The sequence below is a fragment of the Cygnus atratus genome, chromosome 1, assembly GCF_013377495.2.
Source record: "Cygnus atratus isolate AKBS03 ecotype Queensland, Australia chromosome 1, CAtr_DNAZoo_HiC_assembly, whole genome shotgun sequence".
Lineage (NCBI taxonomy): Eukaryota > Metazoa > Chordata > Aves > Anseriformes > Anatidae > Cygnus > Cygnus atratus.
In genome coordinates, this window is record NC_066362.1 from 166,570,855 (window position 1) to 166,596,093 (window position 25,239).

The 25,239-nt window shown below is 33.4% G+C and overlaps 1 protein-coding gene across 1 annotated transcript in view; it reads left to right on the forward strand.

The window, feature by feature from the left end:
• Window positions 1–25,239, forward strand: part of DACH1 (dachshund family transcription factor 1) — a 339,811-nt gene that overhangs the window by 249,604 nt on the left and 64,968 nt on the right. The window contains exons 4-6 of the mRNA XM_050713138.1: window positions 2,439–2,611; window positions 16,143–16,278; window positions 18,468–18,605. Of these exons, the coding sequence (XP_050569095.1) occupies window positions 2,439–2,611; window positions 16,143–16,278; window positions 18,468–18,605 (447 nt within the window). The remainder of the gene's footprint in view (window positions 1–2,438; window positions 2,612–16,142; window positions 16,279–18,467; window positions 18,606–25,239) is intronic.

A 25,239-nucleotide genomic window follows, 5' to 3' on the forward strand; every position in this document is an offset into this window, starting at 1 on the left:
GCATAAAGGTGGTGACAATTTCATGTAAAATAGTAGAAATATCTAATATGGTTGATCCTTTTCATTGTTTCATAAAATTGCTGTGTTTGTGTGCGGTACAGTTAGGACTGAATTTTCATTACCTACTTCTGAACATTTTATACTGGGATTGAGACAGTATTGAGCTAATGAGTTAGAATTTATATTGAGCCTTAACTGTCTTCATGAAGTAACTAGGGAAAGAAAATCATGGCAATAATGGAGTATTTTTCATTACAAGCTATGTTGTACAGCTTTTACAATCAGGTTTTTAATGGATGTAGAGAAATTAAATTGGAATTCTACCAACTTTTGTGCTTTTGTCATCCCATAAAATTGATGTTAAAAAATGTCAAGACCAATGTGCTTAATTTCTACTGAAGTAAGGAGAAGGTGGTATTAGTCCAGTGCTTTCAAGGCCCTGTTGTTTATTAGGTAGTATGATGTAGAAAAACATTCAGAAATATACACTTCATTGTAACCTTCAATGCTAAATATAAACTGAGTATAGATTAAATAGGTTTTGACTAATGTTATCCTAAAGTCTTTATCAAGAGAAATTCACATGAAAACAGTAGAAACATTCAGTCAGGAAGGTGAAATTGCATTCCATATGAAAAAGGAAGAGGTCAAATATTGCTGATGTGTATATTAATGCTGCTGAGAATGCATAGATATAGTGATTTATTAATATATTCAAACATTGTTTATTGATTTTATATGATAAATATATAAACATATAATAGTGTATGGATTACTTCATATGTGTAGACATACATATGCTCAATCTGAGCATTGCACATGAATAGGCACCATAAATAATGTCTTAAGAAAGGATTTTCCGCTTCTACTATACAAAAATGTAAAGGTTAATAATTTTTGTTGTCCTTTAATGCTATTGTTCCGTTGAGTTCTGTGGGTATTTTTTATCAGGAGCCCAGCAAAATGCTCAACTACATGAACTATTGCTCATCTCAACCCTTTTTTGTCCACACTTTTCCTTGCTGTTAGTCCATTCCACTAGCAAAAGGCTGCAGGAATCAATTAATATTTCCTTACATTTTAATTAATAATACGCAATAAAAAATTAGTATACAACAAAGAAATGTCACCCAAGCGTGTTCAATAAATGAATCTTTTAGTTAATTCCTATAATGTTTGCTCATTCACAAATACAGGAAGAAATATGAATATAGTTTAAATTTTAATTGGCATAATAAAAAATTTATTTTTTTAGATATAATAAACACATATAAAACAAATGCCACATATGGTTTTACTTGCTATGAATGGCAAAAGTATAAGTAAAAACATTAATACATTAGACACAAATTTCATGTGATTGAACACCACTATAATACTTTTAGGTCCATGTTCTAAAACAAATTAATAAGTTATCCTTGCGTATCTTTTTCAGCAGATGAAAAAAAAACACACCACCACCACCACCAAAAAAAAAATAAAAAAATAAAAACAGAAACCCAACACCACTACCAACAACAACAACAGAAAAGAAAAATAAATTGCCCTTCTCCCAGCCCACATACTGAATAAATAAATAAATAAATAAATAAATAATGCCACTTGCAAGAAAGGTTAAATTGCTGGCCTTCCTTGCAAATTCAGACATTAAAAATTTGGAGTTTTCCTTCATCCAAATAATATATATTCATTCCCCACAGGCAGCAGTGATGTTTCTTGGGATAAAGAAAAACTTCAGTCTCCCCCCACCCAGGGATCACAGTCCTCTGTTAACCACCCCAACTTGCCTGGACAGCATAATGTTCCAGTTAGCCATCCTCTCAACCCTCTTCAACAGAATCACCTTCTGCCAAATGGTACGGGTTGACATCTTTCAGCATTAACATCAGTAGTGTTCCAATTCCTGTCTTTATTTTGTGTTTACATAAATAGGCTATCAAAAAGTCAAAGTTATGGGGGATGTTGGAATACTTCCTTCAAAGTTCTAGCAGGGGAAGTGGAGCTGATAAAGAACAAATATGTATGCAATAAAACTGATACTTAAAATAATTATTAACCAGTGTATAAGTGGCATGGTAATGCATTGCTAAGGCATTTTACAGCAGATATTAGAAAATATAGTAAACAGCCTTTGCTCATCAATGATACTGTACAACATTACACTGATATATCAAACTAAGATGTCTAATAGCCTCTACTTGTATGTAAAAACCTTCCATGGTTGCTAGTGATTTACACATGCACGTCCCAGAAAAGAAAAGACGCATTGCTGCTTTGTCCTGATATGGGAACCATCTTGTCATCCATTAGTTGAGTATTGTCCATGAGGAGAAAACAGAAAAAAAAAAAAATATATATATATATATATATATATATAGTATATATATATAGAGAGAGAAAAGAAGTAATCCTATTTGCATTTATTTTTTCCCTACCAGGACTGGAACTTCCTTTTATGATGATGCCCCACCCATTAATTCCTGTGAGCCTACCTCCAGCATCTGTCACAATGGCTATGAGCCAGATGAATCACCTTAGTACCATTGCCAACATGGCAGCAGCAGCACAAGTGCAGAGTCCTCCATCCAGAGTTGAGACATCTGTTATTAAGGTAAGTATATTAAAAATAAAATAAAATAAATCTAGCACACTCAGAGCCATCATAAGTATTACAAAGATGGGTAGGTGTCAGATGTTACAAGGTAAGTCATAAAGTCAATATGTAGCTCTGAGAACAGTAGGCTACTGGTCACCAGTTCTACCTTCTTCTCTCCCATATCATAATCATAAGTATTAAAATAATGCTCAAGCTGAAGCACTTTTCATACAGAATACAAAGCTTTCTGGTTTTTCATGTTTAATAGTCTGTAATCTAATGGCATGTTCCTCAAGATATCAAGTAAGACATTATTTCATTGTTAAATTAGAACAAGCAAAGATGGAGTCTGTCTGTTCTTCCAATTTGTAATTCTAAGCATTTGAACTGAAATGCTGCAAAGTATCTGAAGAAGGCTGAAAGGCTTAATACTTTGTCTTTAAATTGCCAAATGCTGGAACAGAATGTAATAAAGTTACACAGAACAGACCCAATAATCTCCAGGCAATAATAATAGTACTGTAGAGAACTCTCAATCTAAAATGTCTACCCATTTTAGGTTTTATTGCCTATAAGAGTAGCAGTCTAGCCCCTTCTCCATCCCAAATTAATTTGGTCAGAGATTTATTTAGCAGAGACATGGAGTCTTCTCTCTTTTTGACTGAGGATGATGTGTATTTATTTTAAAAGCTTTTTTCTCTTACTACCAGTTATTTATGATTTGATTTGACATTAATTCAGATATTTACATTTTGCATCTTTATCCTTCTTTAGTTCTAATACACAAGATACAAAAAGAATTGTGTGCTAGTTACTTTTGTGCTATTACTTAACTTCCTTACATTAGAAAACAAACAAACAAACAAAAAACGTAGTGGCAAGGTTATTTGACATTTTACAACTATGTTGGAAATCTGTCATTTAATACAATCCCTTTGACAAGATCTGGGTAAATGTAAAATCTATTGGACCTTCAAATCAGGAACTACAAAAGTTTTGAAGGAGGAGCACATGCAAAACTACACTTGAGAATTATGAATTACTTTGGCAACAAAACTTTGTTTTCACTATTTTTCCTAGTATTTGCCTTTCTTTCATCATCTGTGAGCTATTTTATTTCATATGTAAGAATTCAAAATTTGATCTTCACTAGTATTTTTAACTTTCTGTTTCAAAATGTTGACAAACAGTTGCATTTGGAATGCAACATAGCTCCCAGGTTATGAGAAAGAAACAAACAAACAAACAAAAAACCCACAAAACTTTTGTGGAAAGCAGGCTGTAGGAAGGGGGCCTAGTGTGTTCTTAGATCTAACCCCATTATGGGAATATAATGACCCTGGAAGCACTTAACTGAGATGTAACTCTAACTCTTCTAATTTAAATCTGTCTAATAGGTTTAAAAATATTGGACTCTGAAAGAGAGACTTTGTCATTATGTAATTATGTATATTATTTTAACCGTAGACAGCGCCGTACCAGAAGATTTTCCTTACCCCAGAGTTCTTTAACTTCTAAACAAGTTCATTCTTGTAGCTCATTTAGGCAGAAAGATTGTTTTGGTCTAATCTAGGTGAAGAACTTGAAAATACCCAGCAAAATTTGATTTTCAGTTTGAAATATTTTAGCAGTGTTCTGTAACTTTTTTTCCCCCAAATCTTGATTGTTTAAACATATGCTTGTACAAATAATCAGCACTATTTATCATCTCTTTATCTTCTCTTATATACCTACGAAAATTCAACAATTGTTTATTTATGCTACAAAAATCTTCATCATAGCAACCAACTTTTGCACATTATTTAACAAAACAGGTTTGATGTTTCCATCTGGTTTGCACATAACCAATAATTGGAAAGATGTGGATTTATAATTGTTTTTAAATGGCCAAATTAACTTATGTTCTTTTTTGAAGAGTATTCTCTCTCAGAAGTGAAATACATTTTTTTTTTTTTAAAATGTTTATGCATTTAAGTTCATGTCTGGGGACATTTACATAGAACCTGACGGAGACACTACCTAAGCACTGCTGTATCTTCAGTCAAGACCTGTAGCATATTACCCACAATACATTTATATTAAAGGTAAATACATGAATAAAAGACTGATAAGCTGCCATACAGAACTTACATCTTGCTGCATATAATTATTTCAGTAATTCTTTAAGGGCTCAGGAACTTGTACATACTTTCCTACTCTTCAGCTTCTTTGTGGTACACCATATCTCTAGATTCATGTCCTCTGCTTTTGCCTAAGAAAGATGAATATGGTCATGTGGATAGAGAGAACACAGCCAATTATGCTCCGATTTTTTTAATGCTAAATTGGATTGAAAACAAAACCTGGTCAACATAAAAGCACAAGGTCATTGTTTGGGGGATTTTCTTCCCATCAGCATGGAAATAACGTTGCTGGAAATTTACCTTTCCCTCACTAGAAATAATCAGAGGCTGTGAGTTTAGTGCCTGTTGAATTATATGCACTGAGAAGTTGAGAAGCAAACTTCAATCAGCATACTTTCTGAACCTTACACTAGCAATGAATAATAGCTTCTACTACAACTAAAATAAATATTTTAGAGAATAGATGTAAGTGAGAAGGTCAAACCTGCTTTTTCTTTATTTTTGTAGGAATGGATAAATAGTGAAGTTGCTCTCTTTTACAAGAGTGTTTGTTATTAGAATAATATTTTCCTTATACTGTTACATTTTTAGGCTTTTTTGTTTTGTTTTCATTATCTTCTGGATCAATCTTTTAACCTTGGTTTACTTAAATACTTTTCCTCAATTACAATTTTCCAGAAGCTGATTTAAAAGGACTGTGAATCACTCATCGTTGAGTTCATCTTTATAACCTGAAATGTCAGTGTAGATTTGAAATTAGAGTACAAGATAAGTTTAAACTCTAAAGTTAGATGACCTATGAGAAATTTCTACTCTGAAAAATAAATCCAGAGTTACCATCTCTAATTAAGTAAATGAAAACGAAATTCAGTCTTAGAAAATAGGAGTCTTCAGCTTATAAATATCCTGGTTTACTGGATAGAACTGACTGTGAACAGTGCCACAGTGGATGACTTGCTGACCTTTCTTTCCAATTCACTGAGTTCACAGTTAGTGTTGTTATCTTTAAACTCACAAAGCTTCAAATGCCTTTCTATTACTGGGTACTATTTCATTTCTTCATGATAAGAAGGTGGAATAAAGCTGAGATCATGTATTAACCAAACATTTTATCCTTCTGTGTTCAGGAGATGAGACAAAGACAAAATTACAAGGGAAAACTTAAAAAGCAACACTTTTTTTTTTTTTGAACTCTGAGCTCTAAAATCTTCAGAATAATAATTCAGAAGAGTTATAATTCAGAAGAGTTTTTTGCCCTTTCGAACATAAGACAAACATTAGATGTTGTTTTGTAATGGAATGTTTAGATATATGAGTTGGATGAATAAGAGGAGAGCAACAACAAGCAGGGACAGCAGATTGTGACAGCAATGAATAGCGGTGTGACAGCTGTGACCTGGGGATGCTTTAGATATGAGGTGGCTTTCATCACCTGCCCATGGTTTCAGAGGCTCGGATTGTTAGCAGTTTCACTACATCATTTTTTTTTCAGTCAGTAGAAAGATATATGAAAATATAAAGAACATGCCTTATATTAATAGCAACATGAAAAAATCTACTCTGATAGTTAGAACAGAGCAGGATGCCAGAATCAAAAATTACACTTCGCCCACGGAATATTACTAATAGTTATGGGAAAAAATAAGAATAAAGTAGGGAAAAAACAAAACAAAACAAAACAACAAAAAAACCGTACACACACGCACACACACAAAGCAAAGAATAACTTCGTCTGAAAAAGAAACAGTGGCACAGTAGTTTTCCACTGCATATTAAATACATGAAACTAAATTTTTCTAATTCTCTAAATATATCACAGCACTGGTTGCCTTGCCATCCAATAGCAGAAATTGACAATGAAATGAATAAACTAAGATAGCAGCTGACAGTTGGTTTTATAGGCTGATATTAATTTTTATTCTGATACGAAATTTTAACACTCTTCTACTTTTCCATTTTTCACTGACAATTACTATTAACATATTTGATGTTCCTCTATAATTTTTTTGCCTGTAATTGCTGCCAGATAGTCCAAATAATAGACCAAGAGAAGAAATACTAAACTGCTATACAATGACATAGGAACAACGTACATTTCCATGTTTCAAGTGAGAGTGGTGGTGAGGAAGTTCAGAGAGTGGACCTGAAAGGAAGATGACTGTAAGAAAAAAATGACAAGTTCACTTCACTGAGGGTGTAAACACCAGAGAAAAGGACTGTAGAAGTCTTCTATGACTACTGTGTGAATAGCCTTGAGTTCTTGAGTTTAGTGCAGGGTTTTAATCCTAAAAGATATTGGCCACAGTATTTCAGTGTAGAAGAGTTTACTGATAATTTATTTTCCAGTTATGGAAATAGTGCTTTTTATTTTATTTATTTTTATTTTTTAATGGTATTAGTTAAATTATCTTTTAAAATTGGCTGACACAGCACCCTGTAGAGAAAAAGGCATGGAAAGTACTCTGAAAATACAATTAGACATCCTGGAAAGAAAACCATTCCACTTCAATGTTGTTACTAATAAAGTAGAATTTTCCTGTACTATAAACTTAAGAAGACTGCCAGAATTGTCTTCTGATATCAGACTGAAAGTATATACGGAATATATATATTGAATAAATATATACTGAAAAATCTTTAAAAGTGTCTCTCTGGATGCACTGAACAAAATAACATCCAAAGCTCATATTAAAGGACCATCTTCAAATTTCAAAAGACAATGTTAGGAAATACTAGAATGCCCCTGCAACTTTAAAGTGATGACATTCCATTTAGTAGTGTTATGGTAAAATTTTAAATTCACAATCGCATATTATATTTTTCCACAGGACCCCTACCTCATTCAGTGAATGGTTAATTGTTCAGCATTTTTTTTTAATCAGTGTCTGTCTCATTTAACTTATTTTTTTCTGCATCCTGCGTTGAATGCAGCAGTTTTCTATGGACACTTCTGTGCCTTACAGGAATGTAATACGCAAAGAGTGGTGGATACATATTTGCAACATGAAGTATACTATATTCATTTTACAGAAAAGTATTGAGACCAAAATAATTATATGCCAAATTGCTAAAAATGATCTTTTTGGAATGAATGCCTAATGAGAAAAACATGATTTTTCAGATAACCTATTATTTCTAGAGACATTTGCGTGTTAATGTTACTTTAAAGTGATATTCTTGAATTTGTGAATTAATTTATTTTCATTTCTTCATTATCTGATACATATGACATAATAATTCTTTGTATAAAAAGAATTTTGATTTAATATATAAAGAAAAAAAAACTAAGTAGTGGTACATATTTACTGCTACTAATAGTAAAGCAAATACTCTGCTATAAGTAGTCTAGAATAAATCTAAGAACACTTACTAGCTCCTGAAATATCTAGCTTCAGATGTTTAGACTGGAAAAACAAACATGAAATCTGTGATATAACTAAAAAGTTTTAAGTATATTATAAAACATTAGTATTTAATTTTCTTTTTGTTGTGACCACAGAGAATAGTATATCTTAAAATTATGCTTATGAACTTCTGCATAATAGAGAAAATCACCAAGCTAGTCGGAATCTTTCTTTTATTGAGTTAACGTAAATATGTATATGAACACTTCTAGCACTGTTTGTTCATTTAGTATAAGAAGACCTTAGGTCAAAGTGTAGCTGAACTCCTTTATTATAGCTTAATCAGCTTTATATTAGAGGTCAGTGTCTCAAATTATTAATTCATACAATCTATATATTCAAAATTATTTATTTTAACTTTTAATACAGATTGTTTTATTATGAACTTAGAGGATGGTTCCTGTGTACCTGGCATGTAACTGGGAATAATGTCTTTGTTGGTATAATACGGGATTCTATTACTGTTTAAACAGTATGCTTATGTGAAGTGATTTGTGTAATGTAAAATAAATATCTGCAGATAAATATCTCACATGATACAGAGAAGGTAGTATATATTTTTTTTTTGCTTGTCAATTTGCATATGTGTAACAGAGAACTATGTATGTGATGTAAGATTAATTTGATTTAAAATTACCATGAGGTAAAATGGATGGGATTCATTTTGCTGTCTTCTAAGGCACAACTCATTGGACTTTTTTTAGATATCTACTTTATAGAGTGAGGTGAATTGTACCTTGCAAGCATAAATGTATGAATAAACAATAAGCCTAAGGTGAGAAGCTCATATGTAGACATTTGTACTGTAGACAACTACATTTAGCTAGATGAATCTCATTCTTGGTGTTTGGCTGGATCTACAGTTTTGATTGACCTTGAGGAATGAATTCATACCACTGCTTCTTATTCTTAAATGTTTTTATTTTTCAAGTAAGACCTGATTTTCAAAAGGACAGAAGGGGAAAAAAAAAGGAGGAAAATTCTGTCCAACCTGCCAATAAGAAAGTGATAATTCAATTTGAAGAAGTTTTTTGCATGTCTATGTATTTGCATGTTGCATATATAAATGCCTATGTGCATTGTATACTATAGAGGAATACATATATGTATATAGTCCACATATGTATTTTCCAAGGCAAAATATAATTTATGAATTCAGTTGAAAGGATGCACTCAAATAAGAAGGGGTTCTGAAATAGTTGTCGGGACATTTTAATGAGAACACACAGAATCCAGAAGCTCAGTGACACTTCCAGAAATGATTCTTCTCCATCGTGATTCCAACACCAGCTGCTGCTCTGGTTTCACTAGGACAGCCAGCCTCTCTCTCTCTCATTTTAAATCTGTTATGGCCTGTGAAACTCACTGCCTGGCTATGCTTTATGTACAGACCATGATTTCAATTGAAATAACAGTTAAACTATTACTTGGTAGTCTGTTTTTCCTTCTAGCCAGTTAACTTCTGCTGATATTCCCAATGATCATGCAGTAAACAGAGAAATAAAAATCAAAAAAATCTATAGTCTTTTTGTCTATTAATCACATTCTACATTTTGTGTTATCAGTTATCACTATCATGATGGGAACAGTAAGGCAGAAACAATGAAAAAATGCAGATGAAAAGGATCAAAACTAGAAAGATAAAAAGACAAATATAACGAAAACCTCAATAGGTTTAATGACAATACAAAACATTTGAAGTTGTGAATTTTGATTGGGATTAGAGGCATGTGTATAATAAAAGAATAGAAAAAAAAAGAAAAAAGACAACATTTGCATCAGTGAGACATCAGCAAGATCAGACAAGCTGATAGTGCTATTCAAAGAAGGAAACAGAAAATAAAAATTTATAGCATTCAGACAGTTTGAATGAACACCAATTTTATAGTAGTGACTGAGGAAGTTAGGAAGTAATTCTTAGCATCTTGTACTTTGGACTAAACATTAATTTGGAGTCTGATAGCACTGTAGGCTAAAGCTCAAGGAAAGATAAAACTGTAAAAGCAAAATGTCCTGTTTTCAAGGAATATAAAAAATAACCGAGAGATTCACTTCTTTCACTCTTTCAACAAGTACAATATCAAATAAGTATGTCATTTCACAAGAAAGCCATTCCTGACATACTTGTCAACTCAAGTTCAAAATTGGTCAGTTAGTTAATGAAAGAGTAAGAAGCTGTGCTTTGGTCATTTGGAAAGAGATTATTATAATTTTACCAAAAAACAAAAAACAAAAACAACAAAAAAAAACAACACTTTTTAATTTTGAAAATTAACAGTGTATTGAACATTTTTTGTCATGTATCCTTCCCCCAGTAGAAAGTCACCCAAACTATTGTAAAGTATGACATTGGACATGATTTTATCTTCTGCATGACTTAAAGCAGAAATGTCCTTAAAAGAGTTTTTTCAACACTGAAGAGCATCACGAAAGCTGAATAGTATTAATAGTGATGTACCTCTTCAGATAATCTCAGTTGTATGTCTAAAACTCAGTCTGTGCCTAAATTTAAAGGATGACTAAGCCCAAGAGATGAGTCTTATGGAGAAGCAAATTAGAACAAAAGAGAAAGACTAAAATTACCTGTAGGAGAGAAATATGCAGAAGATTAAAAAATAATAATAATAAAATAAATGGATGGTTATTGGAAGTAGTCACATTCAAATTTTATTAGAATGATTATGGAATTTTGTCACTAAGGAATGGGAAAGGTGAAGAATAAAAGAATGTTTGTGGGAAGCCTGAAGTGGTGAAAACCTAGAAGGTATACTTCCTTGTCTGTCATCTTAGGAGCAGATGGATTAATCCTATACTTATTACCTGAAATATATAATTTAGGATAGTGATAAAGGGACCAACAGTTGAACTCCATCAAGTTTACCTGATGGTAGGTATTTGGGTAAGACTTCTGGTAAGGATGCACTTTCCAAAGAATGAAGGCATGCTGCTGGAGCAGAAAAAAAAAAAGAAAAAAAAAAGAAAAAAAAAAAGATTCAAATAGATTAATGTTGAATAACTACCTTTTAGTACCTGGTAAGAAGGGAAAAAAAAAAAAGCATATATAAGGAAGAAAGTATGTATGGTGTTCTGGTTATCATACTGGTACCATTCTGGTTCCAATATTTTCAGATAACTCATAATAAGAATTTACTTAGGAACTTGTGGAATGAGATCTTAGAGTATAGTCTTTGCATCTATGCAAAGAGCTCTTTGAAAAATGTAGAGGAGTGTTGATAAGTACAGAAAGACGTTTCTGTTTTACTTGGACAAACTGAGAGAGTATTATATTGTGGGTTATGTTCTTGAAAAAAAATTATGAAAAAAAAAAAGGAGTGTTTTCTAATTTTAGAGATAACTTCCAAAACTGTTAAAATCTCTGTTATTTGTAAGTTAAAGGAAAACAAAACAAAAACAACACCTTTTTCACAAGAACAATTCTGTTATTTATAAAATGGACTCGATATTGAGGGTCTGTAACTTGTGGGGTAAAATCAGTGGGGTAAGTGGGGTAAGAACACAGCAGTCCCTGTAGTGAATGTTCCAAGTATGGTAGAAGAATTTTTGTAAGAGTTAAACATGAGATTCTTAAATACTTTGAATTCATTCTTTGTATCAGATTGTAAAGAACACTGAAATAAATTTAGCTCTAAATCTGCGAATTTGTCCCTTAGAAGTGCATTGTCCATTTGCTTACTAACCTCCAATTCTGATGCCTGAGAGTTACGTATTTTGAAATGTCGGCTCAACCTATCTTAAATTGCAACATATGCACTAAATTGTTCACACTACTTTTTCTCATGAGTAAGCAAGCATATCTGTAAGTAAGCATATCATATCTGTCTAATGTGTCAAAACTGCATTTAGATACCAACAAACAGATTTGTCTATTTCAAACTGAACCCCTCACGGTTTTCTTCTTATAATTAGATTTTTAGCAAAAGATTTGAAATAAAGTCACTCAATTTCTTTTTGTTTGTTTGTTTTGTTTGCTGGAAGACAACTAGTGTAATGACATTACAAGCCAACACCAGATTCTCTAGAAATATCTTTAATTACAGAATCACAGAATTGAAGGGGTTGGAAGGGACCTCGAAATATCATCGGGTCCAACCCCCCCTGCCAAAGCAGGCTCCTTAGAGCAGGCTGCCCAGGTAGGTGTCCAGACGTGCCTTGAATATCTCCAGAGAGGGAGACTCCACAACGTCCCTGGGCAGCCTGTTCCAGTGCTCTGTCACCCTCACCAGTGAAGAAGTTCTTTCGCATGCTGGTGTGGAACTTCCTGTGCTCTATCTTATGGCCATTGCCCCTTGTCCTATCCCCACAAACCACTGAGAAGAGGTTGGCCAAATCCCTCTGTCTCCCACACCTCAGGTATTTATAAACATTGATAAGATCCCCTCTCAGTCTTCTCTTCTCCAGGCTGAACAGACTCAGGTCTTGCAGCCTTTCCTCGTAGGGAAGATGCTCCAGGCCCCGTATCATCTTTGTGGCCCTCTGCTGGACTCTTTCCAGGAGTTCCCTGTCTTTTAATTAAGTAGAATTGAGTTTGTCCTAAGAATAAACAAGTTTTTGGAAAAATACTGGACAATGGACCATATCCTAGATGTTTTCTATTGTCAGGATTTTAACACCAAAAATATGTATTTTTTTCTTATAAAAAGTGACATTTTGCAGAAGTTACAAAAAAAGTTCTGATCATCTGAGTTACTTATTGAATACATTTTTGCACATTTCTTTTTCTGAGAAAATTTAAGTGAAGTCATTCTAAATGTAAAGTTCATATTTTACCACAGACAAAATCCATCTTTTATACACAAAAATCTGTAGTAAGGAAGACAGCTTATATTGACATTCCAGCGCCATTAGCTTATCACTGTGACTTTTTAGAGCTACAGAGGATTTCATTATATTATTAGCAGAATTTCCATTTATTATTGCAGCTAGCTTTGATAAAGACAAAAAATTGCTATGGACTATATTATTGATTGTTGAATTATGAAGCAAGGATATAAAAAATGAGTTAAGTTATTCAATTAATTCATTCCCCATTTCTGCATAGTTCAATCCTATTTCTTGTTAGGTTAAAAGGTATTTTACAAATTAATTGATAAAGACAGTATATATAGTTTTCTCATAGAGTTTTTCTGTTATGTCATATTATATGTGAATAGAACTCATTATCTGTTTTGTTTGCATGATAATTATATTTTTTCTGTTCTGTGCATTCTTTTTGGTCTCTCCTTCTCATAATACATGCTGTAAAAGCGCACATAAATAAATAGGATAAACAAATTAAGCTGTTTAAATAAATTAATTTACTCTGCAGCTCTGTATTCAAATCTTACATGCTCACTGGATTTCATTTTAATGAAACCCTTCTAAGAACAATATATTGCATGCCAAGCAGTGAAATTATATATTAAATGAATGATTAGATATACTGTGTTTCAATTTATACCAAATCTGTACACTGTGCATGCTTAAATCTGTTTAAATCTAAAGAAATACATCTTCTACATTTGGAAAACATCTGAATTATAATCCTCCTCTTGAATTCCCAGTTCATGGACATATAAACACAATCAAAGTCATAATAAGCCTAGAGCTAGGATGCAGTTAAACTATCCTCATCAATGTTTTTGACTTAAAAATCCTAGTCTATTAAAGTGGAATCCACATAAATGTTTTGATACATTGCTCTGAAAGGTCTTCTTCCACTCCATCAATAATTCCCATTGAATCCCTTTGCAATTACAATCTCAAGTTTAGCAAATATTTATTATAAAGCTTACCTGGATCTATTGATTACTATTGATAGTTGTGTTGCTGTTTCACAGCATTCAACAATGCATTCAACAAAATAAATATTCATCTACCTATTGTGCATGAAGAGCAATGACTGCTGCTAACGTGTGAGGAACATGATGCTCTCTTCAGAAAAATAAACAGACACCTTTAAGACATTTGCATCAGGAAGCTTTCATATATGTTATTAAACATATTGTGTATTATTTCATTATTGAAAGCTTTTAAGTAGTTGAATGTATACAACTTCTTTGTTAGTTTCATTAGAAACCAGGATTTCAGTTGAAAAAAGAAAGAAAAAGAAAGAAAGAAAGAAAGAAAGAAACAAACAAACAAACAAAAAAGTTTAACATTTTCAGGCCCCCCTCTAGATTTCCATTATAAGAATTACTTATTTTTATCAGTATTTGATGAAAACAACCTAATTCACATCTATTTTAGCAATGACAGAGTCTTGGGAGCTATTAGCACTAAACAGAAAACTGCAGGGGAAGACAGATAATTTTCTGTGAAGGACTATTCTGAACTCATCTCTCTTTGTTCATTGTATCTGTCGAAGTTCTTTGTAAATATTGGATGTATCTCCCTGCTACAGTTTCCACACAGCAGTTCAAACAATCACAGTCCTCATGCTCTAACTTTCAAAATCAAGGGACATCTTGAAGCACATTTTAGCTCCTCCTAGCTATGCTTTCCTCTTGATAGAGAAATGTGGGTGGGCATTTTTCCCCCTCTTTGAAGTAGTTACAAAGCCAAAAATGAAAAACAATGTAAGAATAAATGTGGTTCATTCCAGGTTTGTGCTTCACGGTCTTAGCAGTCATTTGGACTTTAAGTTTAACGAGACAATATGAAGAGCAAGTGCAAGTGTCAGATTCTGCACCTGGGAAACGGCAGTCCTGGATATTTGCACAGGGTATGAGAGGCTAGATAGCAGCCCCATGGAGAGGGATCTGTGGGTTTTGGTTGATGGGAATTTGATTATGAGTCAACAGAGTGCCCTGGAAGCCAAAAGAGCCAACCATATCCTGGGGTGCATCAAGCACACCATTCCAAGGTCAAGGGAAGCATTTGTCCCACTCTACTCTGCAGTGGTATGGTCTCACCTGAAGTACTGTGTGCAATTTTGTGTGCCACAATATAAGAAAAACATAAAACTATTAGAAAACCCCAAAGGAGGGCTATGAAGATGGTGAAGGGTCTAGAGGGCAAGACTTACAAGAAGTGGCTGACATCACTTGGTTTGTTCAGCCTGGAGAAGAGGAGTTTTTGTCTATGTGAACAATCCAAACAGAAATTAGGATACACACCTATGTCAGACAATCATCTCAATAGCTTGTATGATAAACTATAGTATCACTGTCCTTGCTTCTAAGAGCTGAATTGTGTGTCACTGCTTTTGAGCACTGATTAAAATGGTATAATATAGTCAGTAAGTAGATACAACTTGTTCCCATGTATTTAACACTTACAAATAGGTATGACTAGGAATGGAATTTATAGCCCAAACCCCAAAGTACACCGAACAATATTTGATTGCAAATATGTACAGAAATAAAATTAAGGCTACAAAGGTGGTGAAGGGGAAGACATATGAGGAGCGGCTATCATAACTTAGTTTGTTCAGCCTAGAGGAGAGCAGACTGAGGGGCCTACATGGCAGCCTACATCTTCCTCACAATGAGAGTGGAGGGGGAAGGTGCTGATCTCTTTTCTGTGGCAGCAGGACCTGAAGGAAAGAAGCCATGTCAGGGGAGGTTCAGGTTGAATATTAGAAAAATATTCTTCATTGAGAGGGCACTGGAACAGGCTTCCTAGGGCAGTGGTCATAGCACTGAGCCTGCTGGAGTTCAAGATGCATTTGGACAACACTTTCAGACATAGGGTCAACAGCATGCTGATTCGAGGGACTAAAAAAAAAAAATAAAAAAATAAAGTGCTTTATTTTTAGTAAGTAGTCTGGAAGGCGGTTTAAAATCCTGATCAGATGAGAGAAACTTTAATGCTGAATAGTAAAATCTATTCTAGATCTAGAGTCCTAAAATTGTTAAGTTTCCTTTGATAATACTCTGCAAATCCTGGACACCTCAACAGAGGCAAAAAAAGTAGGTTGTGACCTAGGAGGTAGATACAGTTTAGGGAAATTATGTTTGGAAGCCGCAAAGCTTTAGTTTTAACATGCCTTTTTTTGAACTTATTTTTCATGGGGTATAGGAACGTGTTCCAGACAGTCCTTCTCCTCCTCCTTCTCTTGAAGAGGGTCGAAGACCTGGCAGCCACCCATCCTCTCATCGAAGCAGCAGTGTGTCCAGCTCTCCTGCACGGACTGAGAGCTCTTCAGACAGAATCCGTAGGTCACATTATTCTCCTTGTCACCACTTTAAATTTGATTAGGGGCAGATGGTTTTTCTAATCAAAATGCCCTCCTCTTAAATAGATCTCATAGGTATCATGTTCAGAAGTTCATCTGCAATAACTATCTCCCAATATAATATTCCCCAGTTTACAGTTTCATAATACCTGATTCTACAGTAACAGTTACTGATATAAACTGCCATCATGTCATATTAAACATAAAGATTTGAGCTATGAAATACAGAATTGCGACCAGGAAGCAATTTGCTGGATTAGTTTTTAGAACTGAACATGTAGTGTAAACCTTTTTTTTTTTTAAAGAAATTGAGTTTTATTTAATTTGTTTACTCTAGTTTGATTTCTAAATTGAATCTGACTTCATAAGCAACATTTTACATCATAAAATTGCTTGGAAAAGAGAAGAATTAGTTTAAATCAATTAAAATATGTGTACTTTATAAACTCCTTAAATGTAAAAACTTGTGATGGTGAGACATGATACAGGGAGTATTATCATCTCATATCTCACAAGAGGCAGAGTGAAATTAGACCATGGTGTCTCAGAGTAACACTATTTTTATCAAGGCTCTGTGTAAATGATGTAAATTATGTGACAAAGACTCTGGGTTCTATAATCCAGACTGGAAACTGATGGCTTAAATGCCTATTATTTTATGGATATTAACTTAAATTTATATTGCACTTGTCCTTTTCTTTTATTATTGCTCCATTGAAGATTTTTATGCTTTTAAGGCATATTTCCACGGTGGAATTTGTCAGTAGGTGGAACTGGAGTATTTGTCATATAAATAGAAGGCTATGAAATAACTGAATTATGTAGTCGTGTTGGTTAGATGCAGATGTGCAGTTTTCAGACAGTTTCCATTCAGGCTCTCTGCAGACTCAGGAAGCTGGCTCTTCACTGACTTTCAGATGAAAGATCTGTCTTTACTGTGTGATGAAAAATGATTTACTGAAAGGAAACAAATGAGGCCTGTCCATGACAAGCTGAGAATTCTGTTTTCTTATCACTTGGATGACTGAGAGTACAGATCAGACTAGCATCCCATATAATACGACCTATCTATTTCTCCAGGTTTTTATGAATTCATAGGTAAAGTGCTAAAAAAAACACACAACAACACACAACAAAAGATGGATTTTTATTTTTTTAATTGTCATCTATTTTTGCTTTATTAAATACCTTTTTCATTTTCCCTTAAATAAAAGAAGTAAAAGAATAAATAAAACAGAAAATTCCTTATTTTTGCTAAGGAATGTCATTTTTTTTTATTATTATTATTATTTTTTTATTTTTAAGAGGTAGCTTTCTACTTTAGCTTTCTCTGTTTACCTACCAGCAGATAACAGTGGGAGCTCTGCATTTTTTTTCTTCCAATGAGATGATCATAACAGAGTCCCTTAAATAATCATTTCAGTATCTTACTTATCTAAAAAACAACCCTTTTCTCTCTTATCTGACCTGTTAACATAACAACTGATTCTTATGTGCATCTGCTTTTGTGGTGCCAGCAAGATTAAGATGACTACTACAGAAATATGGGTTACCTATGAAAAAATGGTCTACTGAAGATGGTGTAAGTCTCTTGTAAACACAATTTTTAGGGATATAACATTGAGATAGAGACTACCATATAGGGGTTTCCAAGTTGTGTTTGAATCATAAAGCTCTGTTTATGAACAGTTGGAAAGAGCTTTTCTAGATATTTTATTGGCAAACTTGATGTTATACAGCATATTTCTGAAAAATAGTAATTTCTTACCTGGAAGGTCACAATGCTTAATTTAAGGAGGTGAGGGAGCGTATTTTGGAAAAGATAACATATAAAACAAAATAAAAATAACCAAAATAATGAATGTCTCGCTTAGAACCTTCTATTCTTTTCCAGATTGTTTCATTTTGCATTTCATTTCTTGTTAAATAAGAAAATGTTTGCAAGTATCCAACTGGGTCCAAAGTTACCGATCTCTTCTTTTTAAAATGAACTGTTTTTAGGAAGGCATATCGAAGCTCCCTCATTGTGTGGGTACTGATAACACTAATTAAGTAACTGCATGATTATTAGGATTCATGTATAATTAAAAGGAAGAATATATAAAATAAGTAAAAATTGTATTGTTAAAATGATGGTTGATTTTGTTTCTGCCTGTTCTTGTGTCTAGCATCTGTCCATCAGAATGGCCTATCTATGAACCAAATGCTGATGGGCTTGTCACCAAATGTCCTTCCTGGACCTAAGGAGGGTGATCTGGCTGGTCATGATGTGGGACATGAGTCAAAAAGAATACACATTGAGAAAGGTAATATGAATACGAGTACTTTATTGTTTCACTGTAAAATGTATTGTTTCAAAAGTTAAATAATAATTGTGATTTCTTTTAATACTGTGATTGTTATTTCAGAAATTCAGTTATAACAGGATTATAGCTTCCCAGATTCTTCTACTTTGTGGTGCTTGACTTTAATGAACAATATTTATCTGAGGGAGGAATTTCATAAATATTACGAAGAAAGATGAGTGAAAAACAGTTTTATATTACTATTGTGTCTCTGGCCCTTCTACAACCCTGTTTAGGTATTAAGTTCCTGTCTTCATTCAGTTGACTTTAATGACCTACTTCCCAAAGGGACAGAGCACCATGAAAATTAGTCCATGTGTGCAAAAAAGAAAAAGGCTAATACCAAGCCATTAAACTAGGGAATTACATAAAATGAGGCTGGTATACATTACATAATGGGATTTAAATTTAATTGAGTATATGACCAAAGTGTTTGATCTAGGTGAATAGTCCATGTGCAGTTATACTGATTTTGACACCATTTCATCTCTGTTGGTATTCAAAGTTAAGTTCCTGTACAGGGTTGTTACAGAGGTATTTGGAGAGGCAGTAGAATTTTGAAAGGTATATTTCATGCATTATGTTTACTTAATATATACAAATTTAAAACACTTTTATAGAGAAGGAACATTTTGGTGGAGCGGTGGTTAAAAATATGAAATATACTTTGAAAAGATATTTTGGGACTTATCAGAAAAAAAAAAAAAGTATTTATTTGAGCACAGTGAGAGAAAAATCAAAAGGTACACTAGCCAGATATTAAAACAACTTGGAAAAAATGTCTACAGTGGCAAAGATTTCAGAATAAGACATTTGTGCCATATCTTGCATTTTATCAACTATGATACTTTCTCTGCCTTGTGTTTGAACAGTGAGATATGAAAAAAATAAAATCTGGACACTTCTATTCTGGACAGGTGTCATTTTTAATAGGATTAACCCCCAAAATTAATAGAAACATTACTTTTTTATAAACCCTTTAGTTTGGTTCATTGCACACACAACCTTCTTAAGCTTATACTGTGCCCTCACTCATCCCCTACAAATTGTATCCCTGCTGTGAAATATGATGTGATCAAAAAGGTTTGTTTTGAATTTCCATAAATGATTTTATTTCACCTTTGGAAGTTGCTCACTTAAGTGTAATCAGACTGGTAAATCTTGCAAACAGAAATACATATTAAGAATTGTTATTGTTTTTATATGTCATTCAGTTTTGTTTTTTGTTTTGTTTTTTAAGGCTTTGTTTTTAATGGTATTCTAGATATCCAATCTGTTGCCCGTTCACTTTTTTTCTTTTTTTTTTTTCTTTCTTTTTTTTTTTTTTTTTCCCCAAGATCTGTTCTCAGTAAAACTACTGAGAATTCTTTTTGTCTTTAGGTCAAACCTTCTATTTTCTGTTCCCTCCCCACTCCCCCCTCCCTTAGTTCCAGCCTACTGAATTAATGGTAAATATTCATGGGCTATCTAGATTGATAGGGTATACTAAATTAAAAATTGTTTTCTGTCATGACTACATTTATCATGTCTTTCATACCAATTCTGTAACTTTAATATTGCACTAATCTGTATTAAAACAAGTGATTTAGTTTATAGATATTTGTGGAGATAGTAATTACCTACTTCTGTCACTGTGAGCCTGCAGTCGGATTTCCAGACTGTTTCTAACCACTGCAAATCAGTCAGAATGCAATCACATTAAAAAATGTAAACAAATATATTTAGGTGGTGGTACTCTTAAAGTTGAAGCCACATCACCCTCATCATCTGATTCAAAAGAAAGAGAAACGGGGGCTGGCGGGGGGGGGGGGGGGGGGAGGGGGGGCGGGAACAGATGTTCTGAGTAAGTACCACAAGACCTTAAACATCATTGTGTTTTCTTCTACACATTTGTTGGCACAAATGTATCAGCTGCAGGTATAAAATGGCCTTTAATTGAACCTGTGAGAACTTGAGAAATCCTTCCTAGCAGAATGGTCCTGTCTTTTCTCTTCTTGTCCCCTCTTCCATCAAACAAATTAGAAGACCAAAAATCTCTAAAGTATTCTGAACTCAGGGAAAATGTATTTGTTGTCAACAGAGAATTTAAAGGGAGAAAAAATTTATAAAAGAGACATCTGATCAACATACCAGAATTTATGTTGAGTCAGAGGGGCTAATCATCTTTCTCACCAGATCTATGAATTGTGTAAGTTTTCAAAGATCATATGTAACTCTATTAAAAAAATCAGCCAGATTTATTGCCAGTGGCAAAAATGGGTTTATTTTTTTTTCAGCTTCCATTGCAACCAGTTTATCGTTATCCTACCAAGAACCTAGTTAGGTTCTATGGATCTGATTTACTGCCTAATAAACTGGAAAATTTGCAATGGGCTCTGGGTCAGTATTTGTTGCAGAAAAACAGGAAGAGTTTCTGTTCTCAAAGACGACATGTAAACTGTGGGTGCTGGGAACACGTTCCATCTGCTGACTCCAGTTATGCAACTTGGCCATGTCCAGCTTCATGCTGGGGCAAGACCCAGCAAGACACATCTAAAGTTTCACCCATTCTCTGGGTTCCATGAGAAAAAAAAAAAAAAAAAAAATTAGACTTGTTGAGAGTTATGTTGTGTTTCAGCCAGGTTCCCAGTCTGAACTATGGGGGACAGCAGGAGACACTGCAGAGCACTTCCACCTCACAATTAATATAGAATTCAAGATGTTATTACCTAAAAATATATATATCCAAAATAGTCAATTACCCTAGACTTCCAGTAGTCTTTTTTTGATTATTAGAGCATAACAGATTTTCAAAATTTACTGTAAGCAGGCTGTAGAACTGCAAATGACCCTGGGAAGAAGGAGGAAAGTTCAAGTATGTGATGTTAGTTCAAGTACTTGATGACCATCATCAAAACCAAGTATCTAATTTTGTAACGTACAATTATAGATTTTTCAGTGATGCATATTTGTTTTTACTAGGTATGATCTTGCAAAAAAAGGACTTACATGAAGCATAAGCATTGTATTAGAAAAGATCCATTCAATTTGTTACCTTAAAATTAAGAGACTGAGTCTTTTCGGGCACAGTAAAAATTTCTATGACCCTAAGAGTTTGCTCTAGATAAATCCCTCAATTTCTGCTGACATATAGTATTACTTAGTTCTTAGGCAGATTTTAGTTATTACTACACAGACTACAAAAGTTAACCACCTACCCCTGACCTCCTTAAGGCTAGAGGTGTGATTCCTAATTCCTCATAGACAGAAAAGAGAATTGAAGCTGTGACACATTTCCTGGGCAGTATCCCTGATCACTGTGCATTATGCCGGAAAAGGAAGTATAATTTAACATCTTTACCTTTATGACCCCAGGCTCTGGTCTTAGGGAATCTGCAAGGTGGAATTCATAGCTCAGTACACTTCCCAGAGTACCCACTTCCCTATATGCTATCTCCAGGTAGCTGCAAAATATTTTGTATTGACTTAGACAGACTACAGTTCTACTTGTTAACTTCATTAGGTCCCGCTTTGTAGTAGCTGGCTTGGATACTGTTAAGGGATGTTGTAGGCAGTGGCAGATTATATCACCCCCTAACAAGTACGTGTCTAGCAGTACCTACCTTATGCAATATGTAAGCTCCAGCTCACATCAGCCCAAGATTTCTTTCTGGGGGACAAACACTTAAAAGTTACTTGCTTTAACACCGAATTTAGATGCCTAAGTCTTTTATTGAATCTGGCCCTAGGGCATCAGATTAGAATTTTCTGTCTGCATCAATTTATATACTTTTAGGTTGACACCAACAGCAAATGAAGCCTGAATGTCATGCTTACATTTTAAATTGAATATGTTATTTGAGGTGCTACGGGAAGGACACTCTGTTGAAAATGTGCATGCAGTTTTCTATAACAAAATATAAAATATTCACCATGTTCACAAAAGAAGCTAAATTATTTCTTTCAAAAAAGCTTTTTAACTTTGATTTAAATGGAAATTTCTTAGGCAATTTTCAGATAATCAACAATAACTGCTTCTTGACTACTATGATAGCAGCAATTAAGGTATAACTCTATCAAATCCACATATTAAAAAGTCCCAGTATTTCTTTCTATTTTTATGTCCCTCTCTACAGAGATATGAGCAATCTTAGTCCTCTGACTACTATCTTATAAAATAAAATATTCAAATTCCAAAATATCCTCAGTGTGAAATAAAAAATAATTTAAATATTGCATGTTAATTTAAGAATTATATTTTACTGTTAGCGGTCAAGCATCAAAAAAGGAATTAATAATGATATGTCATCCTATATATAGATATTGTCTGTATTTCAAGCAGTAAACTTATATATATATATATAGTAAATACGCATCATACTGTGATAAATATAGAAACACACATGACAATATTTTTAGAAGTATGAGAAACTCAGGAACTTGTAACATCATCTAATATTCTCTTCTACCTGACCTGTCCTCAAGCAAAATCAGCAAGCAAATACTCCAGAACTTTGCGTAAAATATGTTTCTGCTCAGTGTTATGATTTTAGCTAGTTCTCTAAAAAAAGTCCCATTTGAAAGACTGTTGTCAGCAGTTGACCTAAAAGGGAATTTTCATTCACAGCTCTGCTGCCCAGTTACTGCTTGTGTAAACATACTTTATTTGTTCGTTTTTATTTTTGTATACATTCACACACAGAGAGATATCTATACAATATATATATATTTTCCAAAACAGTTTTTATGCATTATGTATTTTTCTGAATATTGCATTTTTAATGGAAATAGAAGGGTGTTAACAGACCTTGATGGGTATCTATCTGCAAATATATTTTTAATTGACATGTTTCAGTTCTGCAATCTCACTCTACTTCTTAACACATTGAGTTCAGGCTGTATATCATCTAGCACATTGTGAAATCAATCTTGATTTGAGCTTTCAATATTTCTCAGACCCTAAACACAGTACATATAGTCAAATTTGTAACATGAGAGATAATACAGAGATCCATAAAATAAAAGGTTAGAGAAAGCCAGTATCACTGAAATAACCTTTAGACACTGTTTTTTGGTATGTCTCTACCTTCAGCCCAAGAGGCTCAAGAATTCTTAAAGTACATTAAAAGCTATTACAGTTAATGGATGACAAAGGTGAAAAATGAAATTGCAATTTTTTTCTTAATGGGTTGTTATTTACTAAGAAGCCATTTTTTTTTTTTTTTTCACAGAAATCTCAGAAACCTTTCACATTACTGAATAAAATAGTTTGTGTATGTAGGAAGGAGTGTAAAGGTGGTACAAAATTCAGAAAGTTCTTTTTAGCAATGTAGCAAATAAGAGTATTTCACAAAGAGACATTCACTGAGCCATCCTCCAACCAGGAAGTTCTTCTGCAGGTTTGTTTGCTACTAAGAACCTTTATTCTGCTAGGGTAGTAGTAGTTTTCACACAATGTATGAGAGATTTGTTGACAGGTTTCCACTTGACTGATAAATGCACATCTATTCCAAAACATCCCAGGCAAATTGAACTCATTGCAGTTTTGCATCCCAATTACATGTGTATACCAGTTAATCTGTGTTTATGTGACTCAAATGCATCCTGGACATATCAGACTTTACGAATATACTCAAGTTTGTTACATGTGCACAAAAGACCCAATTTATTCCAAATTATTAAAAGAAATGGTGTATATGCAATTCCTTTGTGCTTTGTGCCCCACAAAGTTTCCCAGAAGTACTTTCCTCCCTATTTTTTGTCTTTTCTTTCTTTTCAATAGTAACTATTTGCCTGTGTTGTAATACATTGTCTTTATAACCTTTGATGGCCTTTTATTACATATAAAGTACAGGGGAGCTAAAAGCCCCTTTGAAAATATGTATGTATTCATTTTGATTTCTTTTTTAAAATGAATTGTTAAACAGAAGATGTAGTAGTAATTGATAAAATCTTAGAAAGGATTTTTTTTTCTCATGTTGCCACATTAATTTTTAAATCATTATTTCCCTCTGTGTTTGCTGCTAGGAAAGGCATATTATAGGAAATTAAGTCAATGAATTTATAGGTGTTCATTCTATGTGTGGATATATACCACAGTATTGAATTTGACCAGACAAATATGATTCTGTTTCTCCAAAGTAGCTATTTTTAGTTTTACATTTTACTATACAAAACAATGCATTTGCAAAAGAAGAAAAAAAAACAACACATGATGTCTAGCTGTTCAAGAAATTAGTTCTAAAGAAATTATTAAACACACAATTATTATGTGAATTTAAAGGGATATAGAGTCATATATATTCTTCCTAAAAATGTACATAAGTACATTTTACTAAGTACATTTCCATTTTAATGGAAAAACAGCAACAAAAAACAAAAACAAAAACAGACAAAAAAAAACCAACACAAAACAAAACACATTCATCTCCTAGACCTTAGTTGTGTCACTTTATACATGTGGTTACTGTTATAGAAAAGACAGCTTACAGCAAAATTTAAAGAATGTCTTCCGCTTGAGACTACTTACAGTAACTAAGTGCTAATAACATGCCCTGCAATTAGTTTTCTTTAAGTTTTTCCTAAATTGTTCAAATGCAAAGTACCAAAAAACACT